Genomic DNA, 15,376 nt, shown 5'->3' on the forward strand with positions numbered 1-15,376 from the left:
AGAAAACATTATCATGCATCAACATTAATTAGAAAGCTTGTTATACTACTCATGACCACATTTACTAGAATTTATCACATTTTATTGCATTTATTGTGGTACATTTTTAAAACTTGTAGAATTTATAGTTGATAATATGTTAAGATAAATATTTTACACTATAGGTAAAGTACAACTGGGGCATGTTGTAGATATTGTTTCTAAATTTGTAGTTTGCCCTTTTTCATAAATTATATAGATTCATAAAGAAAAAAGAAAAGAAAAAAAATAAAAGAAAAAAGGCTTAAGTATTGTACTGAGGAACCATCAGTGCCCTCACCTGTAATTATATTCTTATTGTAGCAAATGCTTCAAGAACTATGTTACTTTGTCATAAGGGCAAGTACCAGTTCTGTTCTAATGATGACTGATAGGAAAAACATGGGGTGCGTCTCAATCCGCTCCCTAGTTCACTAGTCAGGGCACTGATTAAGTCAATGGGCTGACTCCCTTCCGGGTGCTTGCATAATATACATATTATATCATATGTAAACAAGTCTTAATTGCTAACTAGGCTATTAATTTTTTTGCAGTTGTTATAAACCAACTTTACATGTGTAGATGATTCCACAAAAGACCATTATACAACCCCCTTGCCAACATGGTTGATCATTTAGTTGTTTCAAATAAGGATGTGCAATTAGGCCTTTTTTGGGGGGGAAATACATTAGAAATACACTACCGTGTTTTTTTTACACAGTTACACAATCTTATGTTGGATTTATTTAATCAAAAATATGGTGTAATATCTATAAATGTCACTTGTGCAGCCTTATCTTTTATATATATCTGAGTAGTTATCACTTTAAAACATGTACAAAATTAGAAGGTAGCTTTCTAGTGCTGTAACAGAAAGCTAATACTGATATTTTCCAGTAATCATTTAAACACTATCCTAACAGATTATGGCCTGCTGCAAAGTTAGAAGCTCCCCAGCTCCCCCCATGTATGTCTTGTCTAGAGAATACTTTCCTTGTGGTGTGTCCAGTGGTGAAAACTCATTAGATATTAAAACAACTATCCATATTGTCTGAGAGTGCATTTCTGCATGGACTAACTGTGTGTCTGATGAGGACATCATCAGACGTGTAGGTTTGGGTGACCACCTCTCCTGATGATGCCGAACATTCTAATTAGTGGTACTTTTTCACAGCACATTTTTTTCCATTCACATTAATACTATGTTCACATGTACAGCTTATATAATTGAGGACAACAGAGTACAAAATATCAAAGAAAATGTTTCACTTCTTTTATTTTAAATAATTGATGCTTTTATTGCCACCATTGCAATCCAAATATAATTGATTTGCCTCTGTTGTCATTCGTTTGAATGCATTTGATTATTATTTTATCCAACTCATGTTAACGGTAAATTAAATAATCTGTTGATGAACAGTTTTCTATGGCTAATATGGTTTTGATTGTTTTGTATGTTTGAAAAATATAACATTTATCAAATTATCCACCTTCATTTTCAAAGCGGAAGTAAGCTCTTTTCTGTGAATGTATGAGATTTCTGATTAATGAGCCTCTATAGAGAAATAACAAGAAGAATAACAAAGTGCAGTAGTAACAAACGAGTGTGTTTATAATTAAGATATTTTATAACATGGTAAAAAATATACTAGTTTGCGATATCAAGCAGCATAATGAAAATAAAAGGTTGATATCAGGTTCATCTCATAGGTTAATTAGTTGTTTACCACCAATGTGTGCATGTTACAGTCACTTTTGCAATTTGTAATTTGTCAATTAGAGTGGTCTGCATTTAAGAGGGGCCAATCAATGACTCTGTGTACAAGAGGCCCATCAGAGGTCAAAGAGTTAGGCATGGGCCCCATCAAAGAGGTGTGCATCAGAGGGAGGGAGGCAGAGGGCAGGGAACTGTTGCATCAAATAAAGTCCAGGTCATCGGTTTAAAGTATGTCATGTCATGTGATAAACGGAGGGCTTACTATAGTAGAAGCTGCCAAATTTCTGTAACTCAGTCACCCCATCTGAAAAGGTCAACTACAGAATCTGTAAGAAGCTGTAAAGATTTCTGGGTATGCTGCACTCTTGCTGGGTATGCTGCACAATAATCATATAATGTTTTGATAGCGTACTCTACTGTCCAAGTTGGCTCAACCTGCACACGGAGCATATGAAAATAGCTAAATAGGTGTATGTACTTTATATAAATAAGGTCCCTCAAACTTTTTTATTGATGTAAAATTTGAAAAGTCATTCCTCATATAGTCACACAGACTTTTTTTATTAAGTTAGGACTGTAAGATTATAACTCAAATCGACAAACCACTCACAAAGCCGGAGTTGCACGCTTCTGATTATCCTTCTGCGTACCATAGGATGCCTCAATTTCTTTCTTTTTTTGTGTCTTTGTATTTAATGTAAATGAGTTCATCTGCATTATTTTGTCATCATTTTACGTTCTGCTTATTTACAGTGGGTATAGAAAAGAATCACCCCCCTTTAAAATAATCACATTTTGTTGCTTTGCAGCCTGAAATGAAAACGGACAAGAACAGTTTTTGTTTTATTCAGCTGTATTTTACAACTTATAACATCCAAGTGAAAGATATAATACCAACTTGTCAGAAAAAAAAAGAAAATTACAAATTAAAAAAACGGATTCGCTGAGTTCGAAAAATAATCACCCCTCCTAAAAATGACTTGTAAACCCGATCATGTGTAGGTAATCACCTTCTCAATAGCAAAGCCAAATGACTGTCCACTGTGATTAGCTGCGGTCATTTTGGTTAGCTCTGCATGAAAAAAGGTTTTTCCTGAAGCATTTCAGTCCTTGGTAGTGCAACTGAAGAAAAAAATCAACTGGGTGGCAAGGCATCGTCAAAAGATCTGCGGGAGAAAGTTGTGGACAGGCACTAGTCAGGAGATGGATACAAAACAAATTGAAAGGCTTTATCAGTCCCTAGAAGCACAGTGAAGTCTATTGTTAAGAAGTGGAAGGTATTTGATACAACACAGCCCAAACTGGATGAAAGAGCCAGGAGGAAACTGGTCAAGGAGGCTACCAAGAGGCCTACAGCAAAGTGTTTACATGTGACAACAATAACACAAATGTGGCTTGTATGAGAGGGTTGCAAGAAAAAAAACACTCCTCAAGAAAGGTCACGGCTGAGCTTTGCCAAAATGCACCTTGAAGATTTCGAGGCCACGTGGAAATGGTCAGATGAGACTAAAATGCAATTATTTGGCCTCAACACCAAACGATATGTCTAGCAAAAATTCAATACAGCTCACCATCCAAATGGCACCATTCCGACAGTAAAGAATGGAGGTGGTAATATCATGTGACTGGAGCACTTGTCAGGGTAGAAGGAAAATGGACAGGGCAAAATACTGTCAAATTCTTGAGGAAAATCTGCTGCCCTCTGCCAGAAAGTTGTCAATGGGAAGATGATTTACCCTCCAACATGACTGACCCAAAGCCCACCGCAAAACTGACCACACAGTGATAGAAGGAGAAAAAGGTGAATGTCATTGCATGGCCTAGTCAGAGCCCAGACTTAAAACCCGTTGAAATGACTTGAAGACAGTCCACAAAAGGTCACCATCAAATTTAACTGAACTTGAAGAGTGGTCAAATATTGCAACGTCTAGATGTGCAAAGTTAGTAGAGACTTATTCCAACAGACCGAATTAAAGCAAAAGGTGGTTCAACAAAATGCTGAAACAAGGGGTTATCCTTTTTCCAACTCAGTGATCCAACTTAGTTTTTTTCTGACATTTTGGTGTTATATCTTTCACTTGGATGTTATACTTTGCACTAAATACAGCTTAACAAAACAAAAACTGCTTCATTGCAGGCTGCAAAGCAACAAAATGTGCAAAATGTGGGGGGTGATTTTTTTTCCCCTATACCCCATGTATTTTGCAGATTGTTGCATGCAGATATTAATCGGATATATTTTTCATTTGCCAAGCTCCTGATTTTATTAGCTTAGCATAGAGGGCATTTGGCTACTGATTGTTAATTTATTTGTACAAATTTGGGTGCAAAATATGCTGTTTCAGAAAGCTGGTGAGATTTTTTTTTTCTTCTTCTTTTTTTCTTCTTAGTCTCTTTCTGCTTTTTCCTGATTGTCTTTCTCTATTTTTTTCTTCTCTCTTGCACAGCCATTTGCTTTGATTTAGGAGCAAGAGTATCTTTTCTGTTTTATAATAAGAATCTCTCTTTCTATCACTTGCACACGTATGAGCAAGCACACAAAGCACTTGCGCAGAGAAATGTTCTGTAGATGTGCAACAGCGCACATTATATAATCACAGTCTCTTTCAGACTGAGAATGAAAAGGTACTATAAGAACATAATTGTGTCCGGTGTTATTCCCCATCTTGGTATCCTTGGGGAGGATTGAGTAACACTTTACAATAAGGTTGTATTAAGTTAACATTAGTTAATGCATTAGTTAACATGAACTAACCATGAACAACACCTTTGTTCAGCATTAGTTAATCTTTGTTAACATTAGTTCATAAAAATACAGCTGTTCATGGTTTGTTCATGTTAGTTCATAGTCCATTAACTAATGTTAATAAGATTTTAATAAAGTATTAGTAAATGTTGAAATTAACATTAACAAAGATAAATGAATGCTTTATAAGTGCAGTTCATTATTAGTTCATGTTAACTAATGGAAACCAATGAACCTTATGTGTTACCAATCAACCTTTGATATCTTTTGTTTCACATGTAAATTAATTTCCCACATGATATCAAGCCACTTGATAATAGTATTATTGTGTATCAGGTTTTTTATTCATACAGTTTACTAATGGATTGTAGACTATTCAAAAAAAATTATCTTCTAATAATAGACACATTCAAATAACATCAATGAACAGACCAAAGTGAAACCAAAGTGCTGAGAGATAAAACAATTAAAATATTTAAAAATATACATCTCTTCCGGCATTAATTATTCAGAAACATGACACAAAAAGGAATAGAAATAAAACAAGAGTAAAAACCCAGTCCTCTTGAAACAGGTGGTCAGAGTTTCTGTAGAAATGAATGCACAGGCTTCCATATTCTCCCAAATTTGTCCAAATTGTGCTTTAAGATCATAGGTTAGTTTCTGAGGAAAAAAGGCTGATTACTGAGATATCCACGTGGTAACCACTGGAACCTGCATGGGATGCAGACCGTTTCTATTATCTCCTGGATCACAGAATGAACACATTTCTAGAATGATTGAATGTGATCTGAGGACCAAATAAATGGGAAAAATGTTTCCCTTGTACCTTACATTTTAAAACAAAGGTTTGAACAATTAGGTGTACATGCAAACAGGTGTAAAGTAAATCCGGTGAAAGTATATTTTGGTAAAATGCCATTACAGATCTTAGTCCAACTAAATGAGACCCCCCCAGATCCCATTCCCACAACGGGTTCAAAGAATCATAAACTGAAGAATCAGAATACACCAATAGGGCAAAAAAATTGAAAAAAATCCCTTTGAGAGATTAATCTGAAATCATGGTTTATTCCAATTCTGATACATTTAAACAGAATTTATTCTGCAATTAAAAAGACTCTGTGAAATGCCGAGTTTGAAGGTATTTGAAAAAAATCTACAGGGAATATGTTAAACTCAACTCTGAGTTGTTCAAATGACTTAAAAGATTCAGAAATCATCATCAGGCCTGAAAAATCCGACAAGCTCTTAAAACCCCAATCTAACAGACCAATACTCCTAATCTGAATTGTAAAATGTAGGCTTTAAAACCAAGAGATAGGACAGAAATATTAATGTAGATATTTTAAAAGGTTAATGGTTGTTTTGAAAATTCAATTTCAAGTACAGATCATTTTATGAAAATGTCTCCTGATTGCATCATTGAGAGATTTCATCATCTGATGTCAGTTTCTGTTGATCCACTGAGGAGTGTTTTTCTGCATATGACAGCAACTGTGTCATGGTTTACATCAAATGCCATAAAATTGAGTTTTATTTCAATTTTGTTTATTGCCTTTTTGTTTTTATTGGACGGGGCTATGGACAACGGAGAGGAAAGCACAGGTAGAGAGAAGGAGACATGAGAACTTGAGTGAGACATGACATACCAAACTTAAACCTGACTACCCTTCACTTCAACTAAAATGGAGTGCGATCACCATATGGAGTACTATTGTTCAAGTCTGGATCTGTGTGTGCCCTTATTATGCTGTTTCGAATATTACCTTTCATGCAATGTAGTGTGTGTAATATAGCTGATTATGAATGTAAGTATCAAAGTACTTAACAAATAAAGTTATTGCCTCCAAAAAGAAAGAATCGATTCAGAATTGCTGAAACGAGTTATCAGCAATTCCAGTCTCGCTTCCGGTTGCATACATGATTTATAATTTTTTTATGTGCACTGTAAAAAATTATTTAGAAAAAAAGTTACCTGGTTGCCTTAAGATTTCAAGTTCATTGAAATACAATTTTTGAGTTAATACAATGAACAATTTTTGAGATTCAACAACTTTTATTAAAATATTATTAAACGATTTTGTACACATATTGGGTAATTGTGTGTGTTTTATTTCTGACGATGCAGTGAAACATGCCAAATAGTGCTATTCTCATGATTTATCCAAAAAAATTATGTGGTTCAGATACAATAATATTTTGAGTTTCTATTTATTTAACAAATTTCCTTCATTGTATCAACTCAAATTTTTAATTTCAATAAACTCAAAATTTTAAGGCAACCCGGGTTACTTTCTTTTTTAAGTTAAACCAACAAAAACCAACAAAAAAAATTGTACTGTGCAATATTGTTATTTTTACTTTATTTTTTGATAAAATACACTTTTAGAAGAAAGGGTCAGCGCTATGTATTTGGAACCCCTAAAAGGTTCTATATAGAACCCTTTTTATGTGCCAAAGGGTTCTTTCTTGTCATTATAGAACCTTTTTATTTGGAGTTGAGTATACCTTTTAGGGGTTCCAAATACGTAGCGCTGATAGAACCTTTTAAAGGACAACTCCGGTGAGAAATGAACCTAGGTGTAATTAACAGATGGTTACAGAGTAGACCGTTCTCTGGGATGCGTTTTCATGGAAATCGAATGTAAAGAGTTTTATCTCTAAAAACAGATTAGCTTATAACACTTGTCTATGGGGCACAGGGTAGTGAAATTAAATCGCTATAGTTAATACCACTAACAAGGCTAAAAATAGCCGCACACTAACACAGTAGCATAATGAGGGTCCCTACATGCAAACCGAAGCATTGAGAACTTTGTGAGTGTACAAACAGTTTAATAAGAAGATACTTTATAAACACAGTGCATTACGCGTTCACGAACAAGTGCCATCTTGGAAAACAGTCTCGACTCGTCGAGCCGCAAGCGCTCTGCTAAGTGATGAACTGTGACTTGGAATCTCATATGGTCCGTTGTTTCCGGAAGAAAACACTAAACCAAACAGAGAAAATAAATAAATAAATAAAAAAATGTCCATGTTATTACATTTCACAAACTTAATTCCTATTGACCAGCTCACTTAGAACAGCGCTCTTGTCCATGGCACTTGTCCGTGAACGCGTAATGCGCTGTCTTTATAAAGTATCTTCTTATTAAACTGTTTGTACTCTTACAACGTTCTCAATGCTTCGCTTTGCATGTAGGGACCCTCATTATGCTACCGTGTTAGTGTGAGGCTATTTTGAGCTTTGTTAGTGGTATTAACTAGCGATTTAATTTTACCACCCTGTGTCGACCCTGTGCCCCATAGACAAGCGCTAAAAGCTAATCTGTTTTTAGAGATAAAACTCTACATTCGATTTTCATGAAAAAGCATCTGTTTTCTACTCGGTAACCATCTGTTAATTACCCCTAGGGTCATTTCTCACCGGAGTTGTCCTTTTAAGGTTCTATATAAAACCTTTTCTTTTAAGAGTTTAGTTGCAGTTTTTGAGAATAAGAGACTTCTTTCTAAAAACATGATAATCTTACCAACTCCAAATTTTACACTTCTATGGTAGTATATGTACAGAATATGAACTTTTTAATGAAATAAAATGTTATATTCCCTTGGGGACTTTGTCCTTTCAACACTATTACCGACAGCGAGACAGGATGTGTTTACTCTTTGCTGTCAAAATGTTTAACAATTTTAATCATTAGATGTTGTGAATTAAGGTTGTATGCACAGTAAATGTACATAATACATAAGTACAAGTTCTAGTAGTCTTAATAAGGTTACTGCATTTTCACATGAAGTGTCTGACAGCTTCTTTGGAGATGTGCTTCCAAGATCCTTCCCTGTCTGAATCAGATTCTTTCTTTTGTATCCGTAAAAACTGTCTTTTGTATGCACAGCCCCTCTACATATTAATGAGAACACACTTGCACATTAGCCGTGCATTAATGCACTGTCGTTTTCAGGCGGCTGCTGCAGTCGCTCTCTCATTTACATCCCGGGCGCAGCTGAGGCGGGTCCGTGACGCTGGAGGTGTAGCCCTGGTGTGGACGTGTCCTCAGCTGAACTCTCACATCCTCAATGAATTCTGAATTCTAAAATGCACCTGGTTTCACCCCGCTCACACTCACAGATAGACAAATTCACCCAACCTTGGTCTTTTTGGCCTTTCTGCCAGAGTGTCTTGCTCTTGGGGATGAGCCTACAAGATTAATGGTGTATAATATCGGGCCTGAATGAAAAGGGGATTTGAAAGCGGTCTCTTGGGGAGAAAGATGACTATAGAATGAATATTAGTGGTGCAACCTGACCTCGCCACTGCAAACAAAGAGAAAAAAGTGAGTGGAAGAGAGAAACTGACTTTTGAAGATACAAGCTGCTGCCATTCTGGACTGTTCTCCTACATCTGTAGACTAAACTCAGTCTATGCTTCTTTCCTCTAGCATTTATTTTCCATGTTTCACTCCCCCGCTATGTTATTCTTGCAGTATGGTTTGTGTATATTGCCGCTTTATTATATGTTTATCTGAGTTGACTAGCACTTAATAAACAGCAGATTTCTAGCTTCCTAAAGCTTAAAATAAGCTTCGGTTTAGAAGAAGAACAAACAAACACACATATATATTGACACTTTCAGTTGATTTAGAAATGCTAATGCTAATCTCTTTCTTTTTTTCTTACAGGTACATATCTCTTCCAAACGGGGTGCTGCAAATTTTAGGAGTCTCTAAAGGAGATGAAGGCTTGTACCGTTGTGTGGCCTTCAACTCTGCCCGCAAGCGGTTCAGCCAAGATGCTTCTCTCACAGTTAGCCCAGGTACAATTCAAAGACCTGTTCTTAATTACCCCATCATAGTCTGCTTTTCATTAGCCGTGATCTGTCCACCTCGCATAGACTCTAGAAGCTCCATTCACCTCACCTCATCTGTCTGACTCACACACACACACACACACACACACACACACACACACACACACACACACACACACACACACACACACACACACACACACACACACAGACACAGTAATGGCCTTAAAGAAGTTTAAAACTCAGTGAGTGCATTCTGGGAGAATTCAATAAACTTTGGAATTATAGAGTTGTACTTGATAGTGCTAGTTATAATGTTAGTTTTTCTACCCTCTCTCTGAACCTTGGAATTAAATGGTCTGTTTTTGTTGTGTTGCCCTGTAAGTACACTGCAAGAAAAACAATCTGTAAAAAAACGGATAGAAAACACAACGCACTGTGTAATTCAGAATATGAACATAATTTCTTCATATATTAGGCAGATAGTCCACCCTAATGTGACTGCTCTGTCTTCATTTACGCACGCTCACGTTATTCTAAACCTGTATACATTTCTTTATTCTGCTGAAGAAGATTTTTTTGAAGAATGTTGGTAACCACACTGTTTTGTTCTCATTGACTATTTGTAGTTTTATATATGTCCATACAATGGAAGTCCTTGGGAACCAACACTGTTAGTTAGAGTTAGCCTGCTAACATTCATCAAAATATCTTCTTTTGTGTTCCATAAGAAAGTAAGTCATACAGGTTTAGAGGGACATGAGGGTGAGTAAATAATGATAGAATTGCCATTTTTGGGTGAACTATCCCCTGAACGCGGTACATTAGGCTGTATTTTTATAGACTTTTCCTACAGTGCCTTTTTGTATGGGAAATTTTTGTATACTTCGTCCTTTACTAACTGATATCTGTCTCTGCAAATATCAGACTGAAATGAAAACTGTTTAAAAGAATGCTTTACTTTCGAAGGACTTGAAGCATGGCAGTGAAGTTTTATTTGTACTTGTTGTTTGTTTTACTTCTGGTGTTCAGGCATGTTAATATATATCCTATTTTCTCCCATTCCGCTTTTTTGACTCTGACGTCACACATTGCCATTTCCATGTCCAAAAGCTCTATCAGATCCCAAAAGAAAACGATAAAAGGTGCTAATGTACACTCCTGCTGTGCTGTAATACTACCAAAATATCATGATCCTAATCTTTATTTCAATGCAAAATATCTCTGGCCAGTGATTCATTTTTTCTGAATCGTTAATCGTTGTCCGGGACACCCATGAGCCCAGAGCTTAGCTTAATAGGGCTCATAAATGGTTGTTGAAACAGAGTGGAGTGGCTTAAACCCTGAAAAGTAAAAAAGTATTTGTTGCATCATGATTAAACAAGTGGATTATTTTACCGTGATTGACAGACCAGGTTTCTAAACACCATGGTCCTGATATATTAAAAAGAGTGGTCATTGGTGCCAACTTCACCTTACAGATGTCATAAACATATCAAATGAACTATTTTGCAGCTTGATTTAGATTTTTGGTCCGTTTTGAATGAAAGTTACAGTATATTTTCATAGTACTCATATATACATGTATAAACTATTTTATATCAAAAGAACATTGGAAATGTGATTCCTCATGATATGATGCCTTAAATTGTGGAACATCTAATGTATGGCTCTCTTTCAGTCTTTTATTTGAAGTAAAGTTTAAATATCTGCAGTGGCCCTTTCAGTGTTGTGTGTGTGTGTTTAAGTGCCCTCTGCAGAGGTGGTCTGTGTTGCAGGCAGAATTGATTTCCTGCTGTCCTTAAGGCTGCTCGGTTGATGAAATGGAGTGGGCAAAAGGAGGGATGGAAGAGAGGAATGAGATGAGGAACAAAGACATAGAAGGCTAGAGAGATAAAAAACTAAATGAAATAAAAGAGAGTGTGGGAAGACGAGGCAGACGGATTGGTAATGCTATGAAGTCGGTCGCTGCCTTTAATCCCTCCTCACACACACCTCTGAAAGACTTAAATCTCCATGCTGACCTTTGCTCATTTCCATTATGCTTCTGTTTTATCAGCCAGAGACCTGAATGATTTTCTGTGTGTGTTTCCATCTCACACATTCATCTTTCAAGCCATCTTTCTAATTGTTCCGCATTCATCTTTCTGCTTCTTCTTCTTTCAATGCTTTTATTTGTTCCGATTGCTTCATAAAGATTCTCTTACTTTAAATGTCTTGAGTGGAATGTGTCCCAGTCTGAGAGATAGAATGAGAGAAAGCAAGAAATTAGGAAAAATGCGAGATTGAGAGAAAGAAAAGAGAACAATACAAGGAGTAATACAATGAGAGAAATAGAACAAAAGAGAGGAGGTGGGTAGAATTACCCCTTAAATTCATGAATGTTTTATCAACCATCATTACATATTCGGGTCTTTAGCGACCCAGATCTATATCTAACACAGATGGCTCTCTACCTGTCCCAATAATATCAAACTCCCCTCATATTAGAGTAAAAATTGTAGAAAAATAAATTACAGATTTTTTTAAACTTTTTGCAGCTTGGAAGGGTTCAGTTTGAGTATATGTTTTATAACATCATCCAGGGGCGTAGTTTATGGGGGGGATGGGGGGAGGTACCCCCCCATATTAAAATCCATCAGTAGCACCCCCCACCCCCCACCCCAATTTTCAACATGAAAATCACAGTAGATCAGATGAAAAATATGTAGAATTTGTTTATTTTGTAACAATAATTTTGTTTCTAATCAAATATGAGCTTGTCATGATAAATCAAAATACTCCCCCTCTATTGAACCATTGGTAACATCCAACCAATGAATCGCACATTCAACAAAACAACGCGAGTGCCTACTCATACTGTACAAATAGATCGCATGCGATGCAAAGCCAAAGCTCAAGATTGATGTGCTCTCATTGTGCGGTCCAACTTTCGAGCGCGGCTTGTCTGCTCACACTGTACGGGTGAAAAATGCGCAATAAAACCCCCGTGCATTGTTGCGACGAGAGACCATGCTGTATTATAGAGATAGCCTATCAAATGCATCACCAAGAGGATTATAGAATCAAGATATCAAGAGGAGATATCAAGATATATATAGATATAGCTTGAGATATCAAAATATATAAGATATATAGATATATAGATATCAAGAGGATTTAGAATTTATGTATAAAAATATTATTATTATTATTATTATTATTATTATTATTAGAGTAGCCTAGGCCTACTTTTATTATTAAATTGATATTACATTAATTTGCCCTCCCCACAACAATTTCATAATGCATAATTTTATTATGCACACTGCATAATAAAATAATAGATAGATTACTCCTCACTATTTAAAAACATTTAGCCCGATTAAACAAGGAATTATAGGTCATATAAGTGTTCATGAATTAAAACAGGAAAAGGAAAAAAAGAAGAAAAAAAGGACAACATGACATTGTGTCAAGATGGACAACGGTTCCCACTTCCCATCATAATAAGATTAAGTAGGCTAAATATTAATTAATATTAAATACAAGTAAAAATAAATAAATAAAGTGTGAAAGTAAAACAAGTAAGCTAGCCCTAAATTAAAAATTAAATGGTTCAACTTCTGCTTTCGCGCAGACGCAGTGAGGGAAAATAGGGCAATCAGTGCGTGGCTTTGCTTCAGCTGTGCGATAACATCACGAGGGGCGACCAGAATTTCTGACACGCCAGAAATTCATCCGGCCATCCGATTCCCAATCGGGAGAGGTTTGTCGCCTCTCGTTTCCCCCTGTACACTGCACGAACACCTCACAACAAACGATGCACGATAATCCTGAAAATCAGTGCAACCTAAAAAAAGGGTTGCACGAGTACGAATTTGGCTCGAAATCGGAAGAAAATCGCACAGTGTATGCCCACAGCAGACTATATTTAACTGCGAATTAAATCTACTGAGAATATTGTGTAATAGCTAAGTACATGCATATATATTTTAGCTAGCTAATCCATTGCAATGTATTTAACTATAACTATCAGTAGTTACCAGCCTGACGTGGTCATACTCAATTCTAGTCAGAATATGAGTCTTAAACTGCTCCATTGGGCTGTGATTATGGGGCGTGTTTCAACCGAACCAGGAAAGACATCAATTGGACAGACCTACAACCAATCAGAGCAACGAAGCGACGCATTGTCAAATGTCAACAGAGCTCAACTGCACTGTGTTGCCATGTCCGCTTTTTTCCCCCCAGCGGGTTGTTTTCTGTGTATGTGGGTTGACTATTATATGATATATAGACCTCTGAGTGCGATTTTTAGCAGGCAACCTTGCCAAAATAACATACATTTTACCCCACGGAGAACCCCCCGAGAAGCTATTGTTTAGGGCTAGTAGTTGGCGGGTTTTGTTGTAAAAACTTGGCAACCCTATCTACACGTGCGCTGGTATCCGGCTGGAATACACGATCTTTGCCGGTGTTGAAAAAAAATAAAATAATTTAATGATACACAGAGTACTTACCCAACATGATCATCATTTCTGAGAGAAATTGTGAAGGTGAATGCATACAACAAGCAAGCACTCCGTTTAGGATTCGAAAAAATATAATCCAAGTCCCTTTGATGACGTGCATGATTACGTTACTGTTGATCATCTGTCCATCATCGTCTAAAGCCCGCCCTGATGATTTCATTGGTCAGAACATTTTCTGTTCAGGGATAATTATATGGAGCAAGGCCAGACCGAACTGCCCGACCTAAAAATGTTGTTGGCGGGGCTAAATTCGCCTGGCATCCAGGCTAAGTAGTTACCAAAGCAGCCGTCTGTTTTGCTAGTTCATTTTTCAATAGTGTCTGTAATTATCAATGACAAAAGTATTCACATCGGTGTTTGTTTTCTTCCTAAATTAATCTGACTTTTGAACAAATTAAGTGAATGAATGATTTAAGTGGCTCACTCATTAAAACAGTGCTGCCGCCTACTGGCGGTTTCAATACTTCATTTCTTTCTTTTTATAATCTCTACTGTAAGAATTTTATGAATGATTATACACAAATTTCATAACGTTATGAGGTGTATAATCTCTTAACATGCTTTTATAACAGATTCGAGGTAAATATAGCAGCAGGGTAGAAAAGTCAACAGAGGGAGAGGAGGAGCAGGTGATCAGATGCCATTCAATCAATAAAATAAATAAGAAACGGTTTACAGGTTTAAAAATTACAGGCAGCATACCAAATCTATGCGCTTATCATCAACACTGTCCTCGTCAGAGATCTTTTCCCACTACAGTCAGCTTCTGGCTCACATTCACCAAAATATTCTCAAAACTATCCTTTTCAACATCTTCAAAATCAATATTTTGATCGCTAATGGTTTCTTCACCATATCCATTATCAATGACAGTGACACTAATATCTGATCATTACTGAGCCATTTCAAGTTTTGCTGATGTTTCTTCCTATTCTTTTGTTTTCTGCCTGCGGTAACTATGAGTGAAAATTCACTCATTGTGTCAGACATTTCCACCTTGAGGAATAAAGGTGAATTTTACTTATTCAGTCATCAAAGATTCAGTCATTGTTGCGCAGAATATATATATATTTTTTACAGTAGCTATTTTTCCTTCTAAAGTTGCGAATGTAACTTATGCACAAAATTGCAATATTGCATACAAAATTTGTAAATAAAGTCGAGAACCTAATCGCCACTTCCTGTTAAACTACCACTAAAAATCTCTACGAAACATAGGAGAAGCCACCATGTATAATCATATATTTTCATATATAATAAATTATTTGCGTCTCTGAGAAACTTGTGCGTCCCAATAAACTTATCTTGCTTTCAGAGGCAGATGCTGCTGTTTGGGAACGCAGTCATGTAAGACAGGGAAATATACTGAGCATCTTTGATCAGACTTCTGAATAAGCATTTCAAATGCTTTGCAAACAAGATTTTTCCGCTGGTTAGTACAGGTATGCTGTTACATTGTAAAAGTCACATTTTTTTTTTTAATGTGCATCGAGGAATTCTTTCCATCGCAGTTTATGCGCATCTTTCTCATCTGATAAAAAATGTATAATGGGCATAAAACAGGGGGATGG

At 36.3% G+C, this 15,376-nt stretch overlaps 1 protein-coding gene across 1 annotated transcript in view; it reads left to right on the top strand.

Annotated features, from left to right (window-relative positions):
* Positions 1 to 15,376, top strand: part of igdcc4 (immunoglobulin superfamily, DCC subclass, member 4) — an 85,404-nt gene that overhangs the window by 43,144 nt on the left and 26,884 nt on the right. Inside the window, 1 exon segment of the mRNA XM_067426795.1 lies at positions 9,164 to 9,297. Within this exon segment, the coding sequence (XP_067282896.1) occupies positions 9,164 to 9,297 (134 nt within the window).

The sequence above is a fragment of the Pseudorasbora parva genome, chromosome 1, assembly GCF_024679245.1.
Source record: "Pseudorasbora parva isolate DD20220531a chromosome 1, ASM2467924v1, whole genome shotgun sequence".
Lineage (NCBI taxonomy): Eukaryota > Metazoa > Chordata > Actinopteri > Cypriniformes > Gobionidae > Pseudorasbora > Pseudorasbora parva.